This window comes from Limulus polyphemus, unplaced genomic scaffold (assembly GCF_000517525.1).
Source record: "Limulus polyphemus unplaced genomic scaffold, Limulus_polyphemus-2.1.2 Scaffold1657, whole genome shotgun sequence".
NCBI lineage: Eukaryota > Metazoa > Arthropoda > Merostomata > Xiphosura > Limulidae > Limulus > Limulus polyphemus.
The window spans coordinates 34,018-58,395 of NW_013667267.1; the positions used below are offsets into that span (position 1 = coordinate 34,018).

At 34.9% G+C, this 24,378-nt stretch overlaps 1 protein-coding gene and 1 long non-coding RNA gene across 2 annotated transcripts in view; both read right to left on the reverse strand.

Moving 5' to 3' along the window:
• Nucleotides 1-3,181: 3,181 nt before the first annotated feature.
• LOC106464457 overlaps nucleotides 3,182-24,378 on the reverse strand; it is a 30,156-nt gene continuing 8,959 nt past the window's right edge. The window contains exon 2 of the mRNA XM_013924603.2: nucleotides 3,182-4,902. Within this exon, the coding sequence (XP_013780057.1) occupies nucleotides 4,702-4,902 (201 nt within the window). The 3' untranslated portion in view covers nucleotides 3,182-4,701. The remainder of the gene's footprint in view (nucleotides 4,903-24,378) is intronic.
• The window catches only part of LOC111087029, a 9,931-nt gene continuing 4,545 nt past the window's right edge, over nucleotides 18,993-24,378 (reverse strand). The window contains exons 3-4 of the long non-coding RNA XR_002611745.1: nucleotides 21,789-21,884; nucleotides 18,993-20,524 (exon numbers count right to left, since the gene is read on the reverse strand). This is a non-coding gene — a long non-coding RNA (uncharacterized LOC111087029). The remainder of the gene's footprint in view (nucleotides 20,525-21,788; nucleotides 21,885-24,378) is intronic.

Genomic DNA, 24,378 nt, shown 5'->3' on the forward strand with positions numbered 1-24,378 from the left:
TTAGAGTGTAAAGTATGAGGGATGGAAACCAGAGAAGTCGATATGGTGTCGATATAACTGACACTCATAATGACTGTGGACTTTGCCACTATTATGAGCACAGTCTTAAGAATCTAAAGAACCACAGCAAGATTTAGCACGTGAAAACTGTTGGTACTTAAAACACATGAGGGGGTTAAAATACATATCCTCAATTTGTAGTTCAAATAAGGTATAAGCAGTGATTGGTAGACCAAAATGAGCACCCAAGTTGGTTCAAATATACCGTTTTTCAAAATATATATATTTACTTAACATCTGAAATACCATGAATGTACAGTTTAAAAGGAAAGTCCAATTCAATTTTGTCAAGGAAATCCCTCTGGACAATAACTCCTCTTCTGATGTTCAAAGTACTGTGGGGGGTAAACTCAATAAGTACGTCCCCAATGGCTTTTGACTTCTAGAATTCATTAACCTTACATTTTGACCAGTAGGTTTCCAGACCTTTATTTATTTTTTACTGACTTTGTAGAGTCTGCAAGCCCCTCTAAGCCATTTTCTATTAAAAAGGGAGGCATCTTGAAAAGTTTCTGATAATGAATGTAAAGTTAGAAAATGAGGTAAACAAACAGTTTGAGATTGTGATTGTGCCTACTGACTAATCTATATGTGGTTATTTACTGGCTATGTTTTCTTGTTTGAGTACACATAAAGGAGAAAGAAAACATTCTCCACCCACTGATTCCACACATCATAATCCTACAGGTGGAGGTGTTACACTGCCAGATGCTCAATATGTTAAGGACAATGCAGAAACAGCAGGGTTTAATGGGCACTGCACCCAAACACCAGCACAAGATAATATTCATAAAATCCACTGAGGCCAATGATAATGGTACTTGGTTAACCCTAGCCACGACTGACCCTGAGGAAGCCACCGCAGGACATTTGGTCAACAGAAATTCAGAGTAAAAATAGTGTGTTGCAACCATCAGGAACCTCTCCTCCTCTATAAGTGTTGCCACACACAGTAAACATATGGGTGGATCTTGAAATCCTAAAGAATGAAAGCTTCTCAGGCAAAACCTCACCTAGATCCACCCACCATGAACAGGAATTCACGTTGAGGGACCTTATGAAGAGAAATAATGTGATGTTTACTGAGGACTGGGAACCTAGTAGAAAAGTCTTAATGTTAAAACTGTGCTTCCTGAACAAAGAAAAATATGGTGGTTTTACTTGGGACCCATTAGAAAACCTAGAGTTGGTGTCAGATACATCTCCACTTTTCACTAATGATAAATGAACACATAAAAATAATTTAAATACTTGGCTTCTAAATATCCACTTGTTTTATTTAGGTAAAAAAAAATATATATATAAATATTACACGTGAGCCGCCTTGTGGGTAGTGTTCTTCAAATGTAGTTGAAATATCATTATGATTTCTTTCTAGAAATCCTTAGATATGTTATTTATTGTTTAAACACTATTTTGTTTAGATATTTCATTACACTAGACATCATAAAAAAGATCATGCTTAGCTAACACTTCTATAACCTAGAACAACAAATGTACTTGGTGAAAGGCCTTGTTTACTGTGGTTTTATACATCCTCCTTACAGAGAACTCTGGTTGGTCCAATTAAATATGAGGATTATAATATTACTAGTCTCATTTTAATATCTTAGAGCCTGAGGAGTTTTTGGTGATCACGGGAGATGGCAATCGTTATTCAAAAAGCCAAGCAGCTAACCCACGAAGATGCTGTTTTAGATTTTGTTTGTCAAAATGATATAGTTAAATAAATCCTATTATGTGGGAATATCTTGATACATATTGTTACATAATTATTTTTTGTAAGAACAGAATCAATAGAGGAAAGTCTGAAAACATTAACAAAATGAGTATGAATAAATAATGTACAAGACTAAAATGAACAGTAAAGGTCTTTTATTGAACAGCATAAATCTGACTATGTAAATGATAATATCAGTATTACTCCGATTGGAAAAAGTATTGAGGTGGCAGTCAATAATTATAAGTTGTGTGTTTTTAGCTAAATGTTGTTCAAATGTTTGTTTCATAATGCTTGGCTTTTGTTAGTGGTCTTTGTAGTTATTGAAAATCTGAATTGTTAAGCTCAATTGGGTGAACAACTGTCTGGCACCTTGTTGTTTATAGGTCCCTAACTTTTTTGAATAGTTTTTTAAAACTGTATTGTAGTATACACCATTAAATAATACTACTAAGCTGACTTCAAAATAGTATATTTTTTAATTTTGAAATATGATAGTGAAATTTTGTATATAATTAGTTTAGTCTTTTATAACCACATAAGCAAGCCAACTGAAGTGATTGAACAATTAAACAATTTTATGGGTATTTGAGTCTATTTTACTTCACCATATAGTAATCTAAATTAATTTATGTATGTGAATAATGTTATGACATTTCCTCAGATTCGTTATTCGATATTATAAAATGGACCAATTGTTTAATGATTGTGTGTATATATATATATATATGTTAAAGATTTCTGTTATATAAATATGGCCTCTAAACGTATTTTCTGTTCATTGCATCAACCTAGAGTCAATGCTATCTAGTAAATCCATAAAATAATCTGGATTTTCCCCAGATGTTGTCATACAGGACTCTCCAACATCTTGAGGAAAACTGACATACATGAGGTGGAAATAACTGACTTACTGTATGTAAACATATAGTGGAATGTCAATGGACTTCATTATCACAATAATTTACAATCCAACACCTCAAAAGAGAAGTTTAAAAGTGAGAATCCACATGTGTACCAGCTGTAGTGAACAGAAAAAATGTAGAGGCCATATATGTACCTGCTGCAGTAAATGGGTTAAGAACACTTTAAATTCTTCAACAACTGGTGTTTACTGAAGAAATTATCAGTGACCACAAAAGAACACATGAAACTACAAAAGAGCATGTCAAAACATTTCCCATAAAACCTGAAATTAAAAATACTTTTCTCAGCTTTATGCCTATCCCTTAAATATGAATAAGGTTCAGACAAAAAATAGTATGAAAATTTCAAGGATTTTAAAATTAATTTTTATTACTTAGTTGTGCATGTACAGTGGTTTTCTTTTTCCCCATAGGGCAGGGGGAAGTCCCTCCCAGTTTTGTTTTCTTTTTTCTTGCAAGTCTGAAGGTTTTATTCGTAGATGATCACTTTTACCATGAAATAGCTAGGTACCATTAAAACTGACCAATTTCAACATACTTGTAAAATATCTTTAGGAATACAACCATATCATGTTTATATATACTTACTGTGTTTTTAACACTAAAATACTGCATTATTTACCAAATACAAGTTCCAACATGTATTATAATATTATATAACAAGCTTAAGTTAACAGCATTGATTCCATATTTTAACAATAGAATTTAACATTATTTTCTGACTGTATTAAAAATTAATAGATGTTGGCTGGGTACTAAAATTATTGGACCTGACAATCCATGAAGAGCTTCACTCAAACAAAAGGAACAAACCAAGTGTAGACTAAGACAATACTTTGAGTTACATAGGTTTCTAAGATTATAGTAGACATTCAGAGATGATTTTATCTTTATAAAGAAGCATCTGGTATTGAAATACATAATCAGCTTTCTCTTAAAAAACTTGTTATTTTGTATTCTTTTAACAAGATTTTAAGAAAATAATAATTTACAATGCCACTGTGATAAGACATTTAGTATTTTAATTAGATGAAACACATTTATTTTATTAAATTTTCTCCATTCTAAGTTTATGTAAAATAATAATACTGTAATTTTTAACTTCAACCCAAAGTGAAAGTCAAGCAATACAACAAAAGAACACATTCAGAGGATCACAAATGTTCTAATTTTTTTATTATATATATGTACTTTTAATAAGTTGAAACTTATCGACACTTTAAATTATCCTCATAAAACTCTGTACTACAACAGTATTAGTTGGGTATTTCAAACCCATGAAGAAAAATATTAACATAAAAAGTATGATATTGTTATGTAAAACTAGAATCATTTGTTAGTCACTGTCTATTAATCATTACATGCCAAAATTACATATCAAATACAGTAATGGATACTGTAGCCTCAATTTTAATACATATGTGCCAACTTCTAAAACAGCAATGTACACATATTCAGGAGAAAAGTTCTCAGTGTATAAGAAAATTATATTATTGGGTAAGTTGTTTTAGATAGAAAGTTTTATTACAACCATCGGAATTCTGTTGTATTTTATCTATTTTAATTATTAAATATCAAACATTTGTGAAGAAAAACACCGGAAAATGTTAGGTATATTTATATACAAGTACACAGAGAAAGAAGTGTTTGACACACATACATTTAGTATATTACCATACAATAGCAAATCTCATCAAATGATTTATAATGTAGTTGGCATCAGATATAATCAAGTATTATCTCATTAATATGTGTAAATAACAAAAACTATATGTATCATACTTTTTCACTTAATAGCTTCCAAATTCCCTTGGCTTTTGTTATGAACATAGTCTTGATGTAACTTTCCACATAAATAACAAATATATTTGGAAAGTTATTAAATATGAAAAACTTAACACAAGTACAGGTCAAATTAATTTAGAATTGACAACTTAATAACAGGACAAACTTTTAAGCTAAATGAATTTGACCATTTTATTCTTCACTTCCAGATTATTCTAAACACATTTCTTTCAGCATTTCCAACTGAGCTTTGAGTTCATGCATCTTCAATCCCAAAGATCGATTCACCTCTGTTCGCTGCGTCTTGTTTAATCTATTCAAGAGATTCTGGAACTCTTCCAGTGTTTTATTTACCTTAGCTTCAGCATCTTTCATATCTTCAGTGATATATACTGTTCCCAGTGATGTTCTCTACAGTACCAACACAGATAAGTATAATAAAACAATCACACAAACACTTTCAATATAAAACAGGAATTTTATTTACTTAAAATATTATAATAGGTTACTTATATACACAAGTGACTAGAGTGGTAACAATTAAAAACATTTTACTGTCTAGGTGTTGGTGGTCTACAATGTTACATGCATATGTCTATTATAACATAATATTTGAAAGACAAAATGGAGACATCACGACTGTACCAATAATTCAGTCAAACATCTACTTGTCTATATCAAGCTCTAACTCCCCAAGTTCAAAGAAGGAATACAATTCTCAACCAAAATCTTCATATTTACAAGATCATTTTAGGAAAGACCTAGCTATCACCCCATCAAGTTATCTAATCAAAGTGTAATCTAATAAAATAAAGCCTGCTTTTGCATTAGCATAATTCTGTGATACCTAAAACAGATATTCAAGTATTACTTTAAATTTGGAATTCTTGTCCTATACAAAGTCAGGCTTTTAAAAACTGTCTAATTCCTGTCATATACAAAGTCAGGCTTATGAAAACTGTCTAATTCCTGTCCCATAAACAATTCTTGTTCTTTCCGATATTCACAAAATCTTATGAAAAGTATGATTCAGAGAATCTTATTTCAAGAAATTGTATTCTTCTGATCATAATCCTACACCAATCTTAACATAGCATAACATTAAAGGACAACAAGGGACATTTTGGTCCACCCAGGCTGTCTTATCCACTAAGTTAAACTAAACACTAAAAACCTAAAGCCAACTTTTATCATTCAAATAGTTATCTAGCTTTCCCTTAAATTAACTGCTTCCATCACATTTTAAAGCAGCCAGTTCCAAAGGACACCCACCCACCCTGTTACAAAAGTTAGCATTTTCCTAAATTGAAAATATATATCCAATATTACTTATCTCCACTGACACTTATAGCTATTCCTTGACCTCCAGGGTTTCAACTTTGCCCATCCAAGCATTGGTCTGATTTTTTCTCGTTTCCTCCAGTCTTTTATACCCCACTCAACTGCCCTTGGCGATATACTCTCCATCTACGTTAAAGCGGCCTCTATCCTGGTACTGTATAAAAGCACCTCATTCAGATAATTTGATCACTTTTTCAAGACTGACACTATCCCAGTCTCTAGCACTGGCTCTTAGTGGGGAGGAAGGTTGGGAGAGTGTCAGCAGAGGTAAGTATTATTGGAAATACATTTTCAATTTAGGAAAATGTTAACTTCCAAAACATACTTACCATCCACTGACACTTATAGCTAGAATCCCATATTGAGAAGGTGGAGGGGCTGGTAAGGACATTATCCATACAGAAAGCAACTGCATAGATCAGGGGTGTACCAAGATAAAAGTGGTATCCAACAGAAGGGAGCAGTACGTGTCATACACCCTCAGAGGGCACTGAAGTGAGAAAAGAGGTGGTGGGATAAGAACATTCTAGAAGGGCAGGGTCGAACATTGGAAATGGGAGATAAGAACATAACATAATTGAATAACAAATCCCCCAAAGGGAAAAAGTTCTGGGCAAGTCTCCCAAAATGGCACTTGACTAAGAGGCATATTCAGGAGGGGGAGAAAGGCTGTCAAAATCCAACATGAAAAGATCACTAAAAATATTATTAGGAGAATCATCAGCGTAGTCTGATTGTAGCATGACCAGAGTCATCACTTCCTTGGTTGAGAATCTTGGTGTTAACTTGTTAGTCATGGTTGGAAATTCCTCTGCCACAGTAAGAGCAGTCATTGTTGTGACCACCCGAAACTGTCAGCACATAACTTCCAAAATTGAAAAAGGAAAAAAGATAAATGAAATAAATCGTAATTCTCCAAGAAACAGAACAAAAAGGTAAAAGAACAAATTAACTGAAGGAGAAATTCAGGAAAATAAAAACGTGTGGATAGGTTAATTAATCCGTAAGTGAAAAACATATCTAATCAGTAGGATTGCCAATCAAGAAATAATTAACATGTGCATGATTAGAGAGAGCACTAGTTATGATAGGGTAGTGTCGCACGCCTATTGGTTGAGGATTGCTGCATGATCATTTACATGCTAGTATGCAGTAATAAGGCTAAGGTTAAGTGAACATTTGCATCGATAGAGGGTGGTAGAAGTCAAGAAAGTTTTTTGTGAGAAGAGGTAAGATATCATACCGAATGTGAAGATTATTGGTGAAAACACATGTGTATATATGATGAAAAAAATATTTTTAAAGGGTAGCAACTTTAACAAAATACAGATTTGTTATCAACAGATCATATAGACATGAAATCACTTGTGTACTATTCTAATAAAGTTATGAAACATTCTGAAAAATAAATCAAGTATTAAGAAATCCTTCTTTTCAATTAGGAATTAGAAGTACTTTTAGGCTTACTGGACATTGAACTGAACTCTGAATGTTTCACTTCATGAATGACTTCAATAATCAGTTACTTCCCATAATGCAGAGTACAAAAATTGTGATTATTTTGATACATTGACCTTTCAGATCTGTAATTAGAGCATAATTAATTGATTTTTTTTTCAAAATATCATTATTGTAAGGCAAATTAACATTTGAAAACATAATGCAGATACATAACAAAACAAATGTTACCACAGCATCAATTTTGCTTGTAATCACCTATCTCATGCACAGAATTAACAGGGGAAGCAGTAAAGAGGGATGAGCTTGCCTAGAGCTGGAGCTACCCAAATATGTGTCTTAGTCTCCCCTGTTGCCTTTGCACCCAACAAAAAATGTTAACTGTCAAAGTTGGTTAACTTCATAAATACTACAGTGTGCACTCACAAGATCTAGGATTCATCCCCCTAAATTTTTTGTCTAGCCCACTTCATCCCCCTCACCAGGAAGAGGCTGGCACCACCCCAAAAATTAATCCGAAAGTATTTTACTCATTATTATTTAGCAAAACAAATCGCAATACAGAACCATTTCTAAGGAAACATAAGACCCAAATAAATTGCTTGAAGAAATACAGTGGCTAGAATTGATAAAAATTGCGAACACACTTCATCACTTGAATATTTGCATATTTGCAATTATGGCAAAACTACTAAGGCACAATTCCTAAATTTTAACAATTAACTATTAAGAAAGGAGGGCAACCAGTCAGCAACATCCTATCACCCATCATCCCTGTTATGGGGGGATTGTGATATTGCATGGTTTCAAAAGTGATTCACCAACTATGAATTCCGAGGCTCTACCACAGGACCACCCTAATGTCTGCAATCTAATTTAAAAACTTGATAAGAAGCAGAAACTTAAACAAAAAAACCACTTTTCCTGATAATCTACAGTTACTGTATCTAACTAGCTAAATATCCAAATGAGGAACAAATAAAATATATGGTGGACCCTGAACTACATGTACCACCCAGTTCTGTGAGGAATCTTCAACTTTTATAATACATAAAACATAATTAGATATTTAAATTGAAAATGTTTTATACTGTTAAATTCATTCAAATGTTTCAAACAGATGATGAATTTTCAATGTGCTGAAAAAGTGTTCTGGAACTTTTCTAATCAAATTTATGACATATTTGTATTTATGTATATAAACCAATAATATTATATTGCTGTATTCTTTATTAATTCTCAAAATACTTCAGTTCAACAAAACAAAAAGTTAAAGCATTTAGTCTATTTCTCAAACAAAATGATGTTTTGATGGCCAAGTGTTTAAAACTTATTTTCTTCAGAAAAACAAATACTCGAAGGTTAACATTATTATTTCTGAAATATAGCTTTAGTACTACTGAAAAGTGGTGACCACACTTACTGCTGATCGTCCAGGTGTTTCACACCTGTTCAAGTAATTTAGTAATACTGAAGTGTATGATAACACTTACTGTTGATTGTTCACAAGCTTCAATTCTGTTCAAGCAATTTAATGGTAGTGAAATTTGTACTCACACTTACTCCTGACTGTCCAGATGTTTCAAATCTGATCATGCTAATAGTGACATCACCATCTATTGTTATATACGTTATTCGTTGAAGGGGTAATCTGTGATGAAAATCTGCAAAATGTTCGCTATTCACAAATATCTAAAAAAAGAATGCAAAAATAAAAATGAAATTTGTATTTTACTGAATTATCAAAAAAATATTTAAAATTCAAGTATAAATTTTACTATAAAAACAGCTTCCAGATCCTAAACAAATAATTTGTAACATTTATTTCTAATATCTTGTTACTGATTTATTTTTCATTTGGTCTTTGCTCTTTTTTTACCATTATCTATGTAACACAAGCAAATTTGTTTATTATTATTCCATTATTTCATTTATGAATCTTTATGACAAAAGCAAAGTGTAACATCAACCATAAATGACACCTTTGTTAGTAAGGTTAGGTTAGATTGAGGGGCCCCAAAGCATAACTCACAAGATCCAAGTTGTTTCAAGTGGCTATCAACAGCAAGTGACAAAAGAAAACAGTAATTATTACTGAATATACAAATCAAATCATATTTTGCACCAAACCAACAGCCATAATGTTATGAGTTTAATTACTTTGTCATGCACTCAGGTGATTTTGCTCACACACCACAAGAACTGTTTGCAGTCTAATCCTGCAGGCCAGTGAGTTAACAATGAAATGACTGACATCTTGCTTTCAATCTTGAACTTGTCTTGAGGCACACAAAAGGTTAGGGACCATGTTAAGTTGGGTTAGGAATCTAAGGTCATACACAATAGATGCAGTTAACATGAAAATGGAAAAATATAAGATAAAAAATAAAGTTACAATGGTAAAATAATGATAATAATACAAACAAAGAAAAAAAAATGGTAGATATAAATGATAACAGTTAAATGACACTGCAAAAACCAATAGCTTTTAAAAAGGTAAAAATAGCAGCATCACCCTTTCCAACACAAAAGACTTGTAAAAAATTGTTTAAAATACTACCACCATTGCATAACCAAGAAAAACATTAAAATGTGGACAACAGACAACTATGTATCACACTGAATGGTCAGCTCCAAGTAAATGATGATGAGATAAAAAACAATGGCCAATGTGTAGCCATCATAAAACAACTTCACTTCCTACATAAACTAATGGCTAGTGTTCCATTACAAGATCAATATAGAAAAGTTTGTTAGTCTGCTGTTTTTCCCACAGTTTCTGCCAAGATGCAAGAAGCCCCCATGATAAAATGTTGAAAATCCATATAATGAATGGGTATATTCTTAAACGAAGTGGAAGAGGTGAATTTGAATTAGCCAAATCAATTCCCCTAATACTAACAAAGCCAGGGATTCAGCAGAATTTGATAACCAAAAATAAAGAGGGAAGTATTTTGTGGAGATGAGAAAGAACAGAATGTGGATTATATCATTAAGTAATTCCAGGGTAAAAGAGTCACTGTAGTTGGTAAACTAACTGTACCACTTAGCTTCTACGTAATCTAAGGTAAGTAAGGTTATGTATAACTTTAAGGGAAATGGCAAACAATGAAAGGAATTTCATTAGTTACTACAGAGTCACTATAAACACTGGCTGAACCAACTGAGTTACTTGATTTGAAGGTATCAGTAAAAAGAGTAATGAAAGATGGACAAATGAAATGGGGTTAATGAAAATGAAATCAGAATTTCCTCTTAAGAGTATCTGACTTCTTACACTAACTCAAAATTACATCCTAACTGAGAAAAGTAACATGCCTTAATGAGACAGACTCACCTAAATGCACAGCATCTATTATTGTTTCTGCAATCATAGGGATTGCAGCATTACCCAAGTGAAGATATGAGTCTTAATGCTAATACTGTTGTCAGCAAACATGCAAGCAAATAGCTGTGGAAGTAAAAAACTGAAACCTGTTTGCAGTAATTCATTAATATAGTTAATTAAGTTCACCTTAAAGCTATCCCTCAATAATCCTCACATTTGAGGAAAAAATAAATCTGAAAGTCATCAATACAGAAGTAGTTTGGAACACATGATGGATGTTTTTCTTTAATAAAACCAACTTTAATGGAGAAAAGTGACTCTCAAAACACAGATTTGAGGAATGACCAGGTCTTGTTTGAAGGATTCAGAAAATGCTGATTCAAAGTGGATTCTGAAAGATATTTTACCCCAAATTTTTTCAATAAAAAATTGGATAAATGTCCACACAACCATATAAATGAAGCTATCTTAAAATTTAATAACTTCAAGTGGTATCATATACCCTCTTTAAATTAATTAATACATGAACCAGTTGTTCATGCTTAACAAATGTATATTTAATATATGTTTCAACTCTGATCAGAGGGTATATGGTGGATCTTTGCCTGCAAAAACCATATTTGATGTTGGAGAGACAGTTATTTGATTCTAAGAACCAAACAAGATGAGTATTATTCATTTTCTTCAACACATTACAATAACAGCTAATTAAGACAATAGGCCAATAACATGCTTTGTGACCATGAGGATAAGATATCAAAAGCAGATGGAATCATGTATACTTTCCATTCATCTTTTGTATCTTGTTCCTAATTATTTTAGAATTGGTGAAAGAAGAAAAGATGCTACAAACTACTGTGATCTAAAAGTTCTTTGACTCCACTATCTAATGTGTCAAATCTGCTCTACAGCCTTATGAAATACAATGAGGTTGATATAAACTGGGTACCTAGAGAAAATATCTCAAGCCCTGTTCTGGTTCCAACAGGCCTTATTCATGATTTCAATTACACCAGCTCAAAACAAGGCTAGACCTGCTGCAGTGCTATCATAAACACTGCGACTGGCATTAAGCATGACTTTTGGAACACAAACTTAAGCTTGTACCTGCATTTTCTGCATGTGTTATCAAGAACTTAATCACCAAACTAAAGGCCATTTAAGTGACATCAAGCATGGCGTATAAAAGTTTCTTAGAGCATTACAATCATGAGGTTGATGGTAAATTTCATCGCCATCATTACCAGTCAGTACTACAATGACTGAAACAATGTTGAAACTAGATATGATGTTAATCATTTAAACATAGATTTTTATGTATTAGAGCAACATGATGAAATGAATTTTATCACAGATGTGAGTTAATAGATTTACTGTTGCAAACATTTTAAATATCATATTGACTTGGTCTGTGAAAAGCATGTTTTCTATGCATGTATTCCAATGAGTACTGGTAACCATGGTGAATTAAATGTCAACAGTAACATTCATATACATAATCATATAAAATTCCTACATTAAATAGGCCTACATTGCTTATTGTCTTTATATATATATGATGTTTTTAAAATACAATTGAATTGGTTTAAACATGTCAAAATGTTTGAAAAGCCAATCATTAAGCCCTATGTTATAAGCCATCTATGAATTTCTTGCTTCACTAATAGTAGGCCTACATCTATTAAATTAGTATAACAGAATAAAATTTAGATCTAAGCTACACACAGGCATAGATCTATGCAATCATAGTTCTTAAAGATACACATCAAATAACTACATCTAAGAAAACAAATTGAATTGCATGTATTTTAGGCCTACTTATAAAATCCAACATTGCCATTGGCCCAGAATTAATAGATAAAGAGAGAGACCTATAGATTGTTTATTATAGATCTAATCAAAGACGATACATCTAGTGTAATACAACATATTTGGCAGTAATAATAGTCCATTAGGCTGCAATTTAATGAATAATTTCAAACAAACATAAACTACAACTCAAATACATATTTTTATTTTGCATTAGATCTATTTAAACACTTAAAATATTTATAGTGAAGCCACAAGTCCCCAATTATTGCTCATATACAATTACCTTAACTTAAAATATGAGCCTTCATCTTGCTTAATAGCCACAATCCATTTGTTCCTTAAGTATTTATTTAACAAGAACTGGTGGAAAGAGACGTTTTATTTGACACTTTTTTTTTTATAATGCTAGTTATTGTTGGAAATTGGCACCAAGCAATGGGCCATGTTATTAGCACTAGCAGTGATAGCTTAGCTTTGAAGTGGTAGTGGTAAAAGCATGACTTACACCTGAGGGCTTGCAGCAAGCACAGAAGAGACCACCATGGATGAAAGTGAAATAGGAAGTGTGTCAGGATTTTAGATATAACAGTTATAGCTGTATGTACAATAGAACCAGTTGTGGCCTCAACAAACTGTTTTTAAAAAAACAGCAAGATTGTATTCCAAAAGGTTAGTAAACCATGCCCAACTGCCCTTATCCAATGAAAGGTTGGAAGATGAATACATATGCAGATCAACAGCACTAAAAAACATAAGTTATTATCTAAGAGTAGCTTCTCCAGAGATTTACCCCCAAATGGAAAACTTTAAGGATCTTTACTGCCCTGAATAAACCATCCACTTCTATGCACTTCCTTTTTATCGTTCCACATAGGGCATGATCATGAGTAAGAGGGGGTGTAAGCTTTTACATTTGACACATAAGTGGCTAAGCATTACAGTCATTGCTTTTCTGGGCATTACCATCAATATGGGTGAGCACAAGTAAGAGCTCCTGTCATGGAATGTCCAAGTCACCAGCAGTTTAAATATCAAAGGGGGTTTGGATATTGAGGACATACAAGAAAATCCAAATATCCTGACAGGCAGAAGAATGAGGCACAATAAAGGTAAGAATTAGTACTAGTTATTATGTCCTACTAATAAAGAAACAAAACAAAGTTTGGAGACTTTCAGTTGTATATATTACAATAAAATATATGTCCTCAATGTTTATAGAATAATTAACCATACAAACAATTACAATAAATGCTGTAATGAAGTTAGAAAATTTATGGCATGAAAACTAATGAAGGCTCAAGTGTTATTAGACCAAAACTTAACAACAGGTCTACATATGTACCAAAGTCAATTAACGAGCATACTGCATATCTGAAAAAGAACATTCTGAAAATGTTAATTTTTTCATGCCAATACCTCATCATCATTAAATAGCTCTCTGCCTTATCAACTCCATGTAATTAAAGCTCCAAAATGGAAAGGTTTGGCAAACTTTATTTAAACAAAGACAATTATATTCGAGAGTTACAAGTAACAGCAGTATATGCCACAGGTACACCACTGAGCATAACTGGATGTCCATACGTAGTCTGCTGCCTATCAAGCACGTTCATCCAGTGCAACTACTTCTAGTCCAATTCATCTACCAAACACTCTATGAAAGCAGAATTTCAATTTAAGCAAATACAGGGCTGAAAGTTATTATTTTCCTATACTGAAAATTGATTTCTGATAGGTACTTACCTTTTCTCACATGTATAGCTATTGTAGTTCAGTGCTTCTATCTATATGCAAATTTGTTTTTTTTCATGCCACAAGCCTTAAACTCCCATATACCCCACAATCAATGTGGTTCAACTGCATCTCTCATTATGCAACAACCATCCTCCTCAAATAGGAGTGCAACACACCCTCTTGACATATGTGACTTCCTCTATCGAACTATCACTTCGAAATTAGGCAGAAAAAAAAGAACCACTTTTCAGTGCATAGGAAGGGTAGGACGTGTGAGAGAGGTAAGTACTTATCAGAAATCTATTTTCAGTATAGGAAAATATTAACTTCTGATAATGGACATTAGGCAGAGGGATAGAAATAAGTATCCTTTGAAAGCTCCTGAAGAACACCCATGAAGTGTGATTTCTGTTGGGAAAGGAACACACCTTGAAGACCGTACCACTTCTGTACCAGGTATTCTCTTTGCCCAGTGTAGAAATAGGTGTTGCATACACAGGCTGAAAGTAAGAGGAGCCCAACCAAAAAGGGGAGAGAAAACTGGTTGAGTCAGAATCTGAACCACTGTATACTGGAAGCTGAATCGCATAGAAGAACCATCTACAAACATGAATGTGTGGAAAACTAAAATGGGTTTGCTCCAAGATGTAACGTGACTAGGGCACAGTGAACTGTATGCAGCTGGTATCAGGAATAGAACCTCCAACGCGTAGTGGGAGGAGGGTTCACACAGTTTTCACCTCAAGTTAAGTAGAATGAAAGGATATACTGTGCAAACCGATCTATGAAATAGGCACATGCATAAATCCACAGCCAACCACATATCCAAGAACCCAAAATCTGAATAACAGTAGGAAAAGATGTCCCAAAGTGGTAGGTCACATCAAACTCAACCTCAATCAGACTGGCACCACAATGCACAACATCAGCCTCAGGCAGTGAAAACACCCTGAGGTAGACTGCAAGAGGAAGAAACATCACCCCAATCAACATTATCCTCCAGATATGACTGCACAGAATCTGAAGCTTAACAACACCCTCTGAATTCCACCACATGGAAGTGGATCACCTCTCGAAACATATAGCAACCTCACCCTCTGGATAGAACTGCACAAAAGCTGGGACCCACTGCACGGAGGTGGAGATCCTGTGGCAAATTGAGTGAGGAAGAGGTAACACAACCAACAGATGTGTGAGAATTTATGTTGATTGATCCAGCTCTAATCCAAAATCACTCAATAGTAACTGACATTCAGGTGATGGTAGATGGAGGGATCCCAACTGAAGAGCTGAACTGCAATGTAATGAGTCTACTCCAAAGCAACATCATCCTTCAGATCAGACTGCACAAAAGCTGGAGCGCAATAGCAACCTCCGGGTCCCACTGCACAGAAGTGGATTTCATCCATAAAATATAAGAAACCTCACCCTCCAGATAGAACCACACAGAAGCTGAATGCAACATTAACCTCCGAGACCTCACCCTCCAGATAGAACCAGACAGAAGCTGAATGCAACATCAACCTCCGAGACCCACCACACAGAGGCGGAGCATATTGGTTTGTAGATATGCACAACATCATCCTCCAGATAGGACTGCACAGAAGTTAAGAGTACAATACCACCCTCCAGGTCCCACCACATGAAAGAGGATCACATCTAGAAACTATAAGCAACCTCACCCTCTGGATAGAACCCCACAGAAATTGGTTGCAAAATCAACCTCCAGGATCCACTGCACAGAGGTGGAGCACATAATTGGAGGATTGCACACCATCTACACCAGCAAAATACCACTGCCATACTCTCTACTGAATGGAAGCAAACATATTCAGAAGGATTTCTCAATGGTCTATCACCTCAGTGGCAAGGATTCCCACACTCCACTAGAAGAACAAGGGGAAGAAAATTGGATGGAGAGTCTGGAGGAATGCCAACACCAAAGACAGTGCAATGGGTGACCATAAAATCCCTATTTTGAAAAGCAGACTGCCCCTGATTTATTCAATCAAAGGGACAGCAGGAATGGACAGCTATATCCTCTTATTTAATCCTTGCAAGTCCAGGGGTTAGTACGGTCCAGAAGGGATACAATAATGAAGTAAATATATCCCAAAGAAAAACCCACTAGTGATCTTGTAGAACACCCCATCTCAACAATGTGCATTATTGGCCATGAGTATATATCATGACCATACAGTATGGATTTGATATATAGGAAGCATACCTAAATGGGACATGCTCCTGGTAATGAAAAATATATAAAAAGATAACTTACCCAGTCATGGCTGCACCGAAGTTTGAAGGTTGGCTACAGTCATAAGGCAGTATCTCAACAAGGAAGAAACAATTACACAATGAAGATGGTGGGAAATGAATGTACGAGGTGGATGCCACATACCTGACTGAAGAGTTTCCTCCAATGAACGATAAAGGTGAGACTCCAAAAAAATGGGAAAATCCCTGATCACAGAGTCCACATGTGAATCCAAAGACTCTGGAAAATCTCCAAAACAAACTGCTGGAGAAAAGGAGCCATCCGGAAGTCATGAAGATAATGGGAAGATAGATGAACCTGTGAAATTTCATCATCCTTCCCAATAAGATCCCAACAGCAACTAAACCACATGTGAAGGAATAGGGCCAAAGAGGACAATGGTGCCAAGGAGCTAGGAGTAAGAAGAGAAAGTGTATCCCCCAAAAACTTCTCAGGGGATCAGTGGAGTGCCTGAAAAAGGGGTGTGTGTGTTAAACAAGTACTGTAGGAGAGCTGTAAGGGTAAGACAAAGGTGGGAAAATGACATGGTAAAAATTTATAGGATTATAAGGGACAGTCCCCATATAAGCAAAATTGACTTCAACTGCTGGGAGTCAAGAAAGGGTTGATCAACTGGCAGATAAACCAAAGCATAATGATCATAAGTCTATGAGAAATGAAATGCTCAGCATGAACCCTGATGTCAGGGGAAGGAGGGAAAACAAATGAAACTGGAACACACCTGAAAAAGCATATCCAAAAAGGCAGAGTTCAGTCTAGTAGATTATGTTGGATATGCACGAGAAAGCACAGCATAGGTAGGAGGATGAAAAAAACTGACAAAATCCTCCTCGTCATGAGCAGGGTTTGGCAATGTGAAAGGACCCCAAACATTGTCAGGAGAAAAAGGAATGCCTCACATAATGATCAATCTCCCAATGAATATTGGACAAAAAATCCTCAGTCAAGATCCTAGACCTGAAGCTGGTAATGGCACTAGAAGTAGAGGTATTAATATAAGAAGTTGCAAAACACAAACTTCGGAATTCATATTAAACCATAAAGAAATAGTGAATGAGAAAAAATAAACAAAGGTAAGTTATCGCAGCAAACTACTACAGAAAAAAACTAACTCTAGCAAATGAAAAAAATCAAGTAAATCACTACTTCCCAAAAAAAAGAGAAATGAACACATGAAAAGAGCACAAGTGAAAAGCATCTGCACTTGATCACTGCTTAATGACAAGTGATAGTTCAGTAGAATCGAATAGAGGGAGCCACATGCATCAGGAGGGTGTGTCACACTATTATTGGTAAAGGGTTGTCGCTTGATGATTTACATGGGAGACGCAGTTGAACCACATTGATCGTGGGGTACGTGGAAGTTCAAGGCATGTGGCATCCAAAAAACTTTTGGATATAGAGGGCAGCACTAAATGATAATAGCTATACATGTGATAAAAGATAATGTACTGTATTAAAAATACAATATATCTGAGGGCATGAAAGAAAAGTTCCTTCACATGGTAACATGCAATGCCACAAAAATGATGAAAGCCTGGTAGTTACCTCAAAAGAAACAACCTGCCCATCTCATATCATTCTGTGGTTGTGTCCCTAATATTTTAAATCTTCTTATAGGTGACACCATGAAGTTTCAATCAAGCTCTACAACCAAAACCCAATGCAAGCAGATTGTAAATAATGCCCAATTTCCCATCTTCTGAATACAAGAAGAAATAAATGAGAATCTTACTGAAACTGTTAGACAAAACATGCTGGGACTACATTGTGCTTTTCTGTACAAGTTTGTTCCAAACAAATTCTGTTCTCCTGGCACTATAAGTATTGTAACAATCTCTGAAGAAGTCACACCTACCTTGGACACCTTCTTTGAGAAAGATGAAAAACTAGTTAAGTTTTTGGAACCTCTCATTAAATGTATCACCACCCTTGAATCAGATATCCCAAAATACGTCTTTTACCACAAGTTTCAAATTAGATGTTATCTACTTCTCCATTCACTATCTCTGATGAGAAGCATATCCTCAATACTTCAAAAACATAAGGAACTTACACTTCACTCAGTTCACACAGCAATAAACAATCTGGGTCTTGTATACATGGAAGAGTATCTTTCCCTGAATGACATCATCAAAGCATTTCACTTATAGAAAATCACAGATAATAAGCCAGATGATAACTAGAAAGAAGTACTGTCTGACTTGGCATGATATAGAGAGAGATTGGTCACTCTGATAAGGTGTAAAGATATTTGTGGGTCATTTACACTGATCAAGGTAGCTGTCACTATCCTCCGCTTCCCTAGATCTTCTGCAGAGCCTAAGCAAATCTTCAGCATGTAAAAAAACATTTGCAACAGACTTACTTCAGAGAAGGCTGGCATGTTAATTCACACAGCTTACTCCCAAATTGTGGAACCTCAGCTATCTGGTTGGGGCTGGCCTATAATGATGATTACTCATGTACTATTCCACCCTTGATACAGGAACTAAGTTCCAAGTGAAGAGCATACCTGTTCTGGATGTAGTGTGGTTCCCCCACGAATAAGTGAGTTCAACTTACATTTTTAGTAGTAATGTATATGCTGACTAAGTGAGTTCAACTTACATTTTTAGTAGTAATGTATATGCTGATTGAGTGAGTTCAACTTACATTTTAGTAGTAATGTATATGCTAAGTTCAATTCAGGTTTCAGCTGGTGAATGAGAACCAACTCCATATTTTAGTTTTTTCCCACTCAGCGACCATACTTATTAAGAGTTTTCTATAGAAAATGGTTTCCACTTTCTTCACTAAATAAAACTTGCCTCATGAAAATCTACCCCCACCTCCAAAAATACCATATATAGGGTAAAATTTTTAATCTAAGAGAAAACTAAGGAAGATTCTAGAGTTTATGTATCCTAAAGTGTGTCTTTTTTTTATATGCTTCTAAACCATGAGAACCAGAGATTGAATACAAATGTAAAATCAATCTCTATTGAAGCAAACACAGCAAAAATTTATAAGTTACTTGCCTCAACGAACAATCGCCTTTATTGAAGAATTAATTCTGAAGTTGTTTCTTATCTTACTCGGTCAGCATATTTTATCAGACTGACCCTGTTGTGGTCTTGTTCCAGACTAACTCTATCGAGATCTTGCTCCAGATTAAAAAAAAAATGTTACTTACTCATCTCATTAACATCAAACATTCCTAGAGTGACTAGGATACCCATGTCACTGGTCATTGCAAGTGAAACATAAGGGAGGTCGTAACTTCAACAGACCACCTGACTGCCAGTGAGAAAGGTAACTAAATTCACATACTACCGTGACCAACCATGCAGCTACCTTTACCATAGGAAAAGAAAAGGTGTTACTTTAGGCAACTGACACAGAACAATATGTAACAAGAGCAACAGTAGCCTAATGATCTTCTTGACCAACATGTTCTATGGAAACTACATATATCTGCACAAATGATAAATTTTGAAAATTTTCTATATCAATTCAAGGAGGTAGAAAACACTTGGTATTCTTATATACCACACAAGCTGCACGTAGTTGTTGCAAACAGTTGTAAAATGGTGAAGGAGAATAAGAGAATAATATTACAAAATGATAGCACTTAAGACATACATTACTATGTAATAAACATCTTCACAAAGCCTTAGCAAGTGAAGATATATTTGTATGCAACAGTGAAATTAAACTGAAACTCAATTTCATAGAAAAACCATTTCACTAACAATGTTGTACTGTTTTGATATTATCATCCAAACTCAAAACAATCAAATTCATCATGTGAAATGATAGTAAATAAATAGTAAAATTCAATTCATCATAATTTCCTTACATTCCAGTGTGTGAAATTAAAAATGCAAAATCATACTTACTAGCTATTAAGGACAATGCACAATGAACCTGATAAATAACAGCCACACTGACATTGTAGAATGGAACCAAGGTAACTATGAGTAACTTACTTTGCCTCCTTTGCTCATTAATGCTGCTCCTCCAAGTAAAGCAGCACCAGCTGCCACACCTACACCTATAGGGATAGCAGGACTCCCTTTGTGGTAGCCTCCTGAAGACTGCTAAAAAAAATTCAAAAGTTTTATATCTAAGATAAAAGATCCAGTCTAAAATGAACAAGAAATTAGTGAAAAAGAATGAGCAAGTTGTGTCTTTAAGTGCTTGCTTGTAACTAAACATATGGACTAAGAAATATAAAAAGTCATTGTATTGAGTACAAATAAAAAAGGAGTTACTATATCACAAAATTATACACCAAGATTAACTTTCCTACCTTGGAATAAAATCAGATTTAATTAACCTCAAATTAATGCTTTCCAGCAATGAAATAAATAAATCTGTATTCTCTAACTGAAATTGTGAGAAATAGGGAAACTGAATACAACTGTCATATCATAATAAGCAATCTCTATTCAAGTAAAGACAATGAAAATCTGAACTTAACTTGTCACAACGGACAGTCACCTGTACTAAAATGTTAGCTTTGAGACTGAATCTAGTCCAAATAATTTAATGATTTTAATGTTAAACTGAAATATTCTGAGAAGTAACACAGAATCCAGCAGTATAATATTAATGTTTTATGTAAGTTAATATAGTGGACAGCACTACTGAAAAACTTGCCCTACATGTGCCACCAAGTTCCGTGGGAAATCTTAAATGTTTATAATACATAAAACATAAGATGTCATTTATTTCAAAATGCTTTATACTGTTAAGTTCACTCAAATGTTTCAAACAAATGATAAAGTTTTAATATTATTGTCTACGAATAAAGAAATATGCTGGAACTTTCCTAACTGAACATTTGGCATATTCATAATCAATCTACAATGTATATATATATATGCTGACTAAGTGAGTTCAACTTACATTAACTAATAAAGAAATATGCTGGAACTTTCCTAACTGCACATTTGGCATATTCATAATCAATCTACAATGTATATATATATATGCTGACTAAGTGAGTTCAACTTACATTTACTAATAAAGAAATATGCTGGAACTTTTCTAAACTGCACTTATGGCATATTCATATTCATTTATATAAACCATAAATATCATACTACTGTATTCTGTGTTAGTTCTTAGAATATTTCAGTTTAACTTTAAAAACATTAAAGTTTATGGACTAGACTCAAATATATTTTTAATAATGAATTCTTTAAACCCTTGTTAAATTAATTCACAACCACCAACAATTAAATTGCTTTGTTTTTTTTGTCTTGTTTTTTCAAAGGACTGAAATAATTTACAAGCTACAAATCTGAAGCTTGTGCATCATGATTAGGTATCACAAGTTTTATTTATTGGATTACCAACCACTGGATATGCTGATGAATGCCCTAATTGCTGAGATGGATATGTCATTCCAGGCTGAGTGGGATATCCTGATGTGGGTGGGATATTGAAGCCTGACTGGAATGGAAATGATACACACATGTATTTTATACAAGTTTGTTTGAAGTTAACACTTTTACAGGCTGTACTAAGAAGTATACATATTAAATGCATCTTTATGTTATATTATGATGATCTTATTCTTCATAATAGTAAATAATTTACAAAAAAAATTGTATGGCCTCCATATAGGAAGCACCTAAATTTAGAGCATTTTCTGTTAAAATTGTTCTGTAAGTTAACATTTTTTTAAACTGAAAATGTATTTCTGATACATACTTACCTCCTGACACAAAAAGCTTTCTTGACTTGTACTGCCCTCTACTGGTGCAAATGTATGCTCATCACTAGTCTTGTTTCCCCTACTTATTACTGCAGATGATCATGCAACAACCCTCTACCAATAGGAGTGTGACACTTCCCCTATTGTAACTAGTTTCATCTCTAATCAAGTACATGTTAATCACTTCAAGATTGGTCAGAACTAACAAAACCAATTCACACCAGAAATGGGGAGGACAGGTGGGAAATTTGAGAAGAGGTAAGTATCTATTGGAAATACATTTTCAGTTTAGGAAAACTAACTTTTGATACAATATCTTACCTCTTCTCACAAAATGTTAGAATCCCACACTGAACTGGTAGAGATCCAGTGAGCAGACAATACCCTTTAGGAAGCTCCCAAAGGAAGACCATGAGGTGTGATAAGAAATGAAAAACAATGCCCCAGTGGGAGAATGAACCACTTCTAATCCAGGTATATTCTTTGCCCTTTAGTAATGTGTCACCAAAACATAAAGGGTGGGAACTTGGAGGTGTCCCAAAAAAGTACAGATATAATGGGACCCCTGATGTAGAGTGGCTGGGCACAACAGACCATAAATTGGATTTCACCTCAACCAATACCTGGCAGCATCTAAAACTGTACATCAGGTCTATGGTAGGAAGAGGGTTCTCCACCTTTCACCTCAATAACAGGTACTGGCAGGAAAGAGGAGCTCCCGTACCAAGAACCTGTCTCTGCACATGCACAACTCAAACACCAGATCCACCAAGAACTGACATCCAGCAGATAGTAGAAAGGAGGAGAGAGCAGGTGGGTGTTCCTCTCTGGTCCAAAACATGTGGTGGCATTGGGAATTTGGTTATTCAGTCCATGGTAAAAGGAGGGTACCCAGCCTTACACAAGCAGGAAGTTATGTGTCTCGTCCAGCTACAACCAACACCAGATCCACAAGAAATCAACATCCAGTGGACAGTAGGAAGAGGGACTTCAATTTTGTAGTTGCATCTACAGTAAAAAAACTTGGCAGCATTGGGAATCTATCATCCAGTCTGTGGTAGGAGGAAGATACCAGCTAAACACATGAGAGGACTTATGTGGCTGGACTGTCTCCAACCAACACCCAATCCCCAGGAACCAGCATCTGGTGGATGTCAAGGAGGAGGAATGTGTCAACTGGAAGGGCAAACTGCATTTTTTGTTAATTTTTCATTTATACATATGGCGGAGAGCTACATCCAACTCCTAGTGGCATCTGGGATTGTACATCAAGTCTGCAGTAGGAAGGGCATCACACCACTGACACCCACTGAATGCCACTGCCATACTCTCAAACTGAGTGGTATTGTGCACACTCAGGAGGACATGCCTCCATCCCAGCAGCTAGGAACTGGTAAGTGGCATGGACTCCTATACTCCACTATACTCTAATGTGTTAGAGTCCAGCACCAGAGACAGTGCAATGGGTGACCACAATACCCTCTATTGAAAAGCAGAGCAATCACATTGACAGAGTGCAACATCTAGCATTTGGCAGCATCTGGAATTTTACATCAGGTCTGCGGTAGGATGAGCATCAAATGCCACAGATCATCAGAGATGGCCAGCAAATCCTGTCTGCTTTACTCATGTTAGTCCACAAGTGTACAGTTTGGGATGAAAATATTTATGAAGCAAAAGACCTTAGGTACATCTAAGAGTGGTCCAGCAGAACACCACATCTCAACGGTGGGTGTTTTTGCCCTTGTGTCATTATTTTGTCTTTTTTTCTAAATTTTATATCAATGCATAGATGACATATTGGATGGAGCTGATCAACCAACACCTAGTGCCATCTAGAAAGGTACTTCAGGTCTGCAGTAGGAAGAATCCCAATGTCACATTCATCTAGTGTATTCACAGGTTGTACACTGCAGATTTAAGACCAAGTATACCTGGTCAGGCAACACTTGCCAGAAAGTGGGATCCAAATCTACAATAAAGGCTCCTACAAAGAAAAAAAATATGAATGGAGTACTTACCACCACAGATAAACAGATATAGCACTGAGGATGTCCCACAAAGAAATGTGGAAATGTGCAGCCAGGGACACGGTAAGGTGATGGATCGGATGGGAAGAAAACATGAAAAGGCAACAATAATCAGGAGAAAAGGAAGAAAACATTATGCAAATGAACTGGTGAATACAAAAGCATATACATTACTACTAAACATGTAAGTTGAACTCAC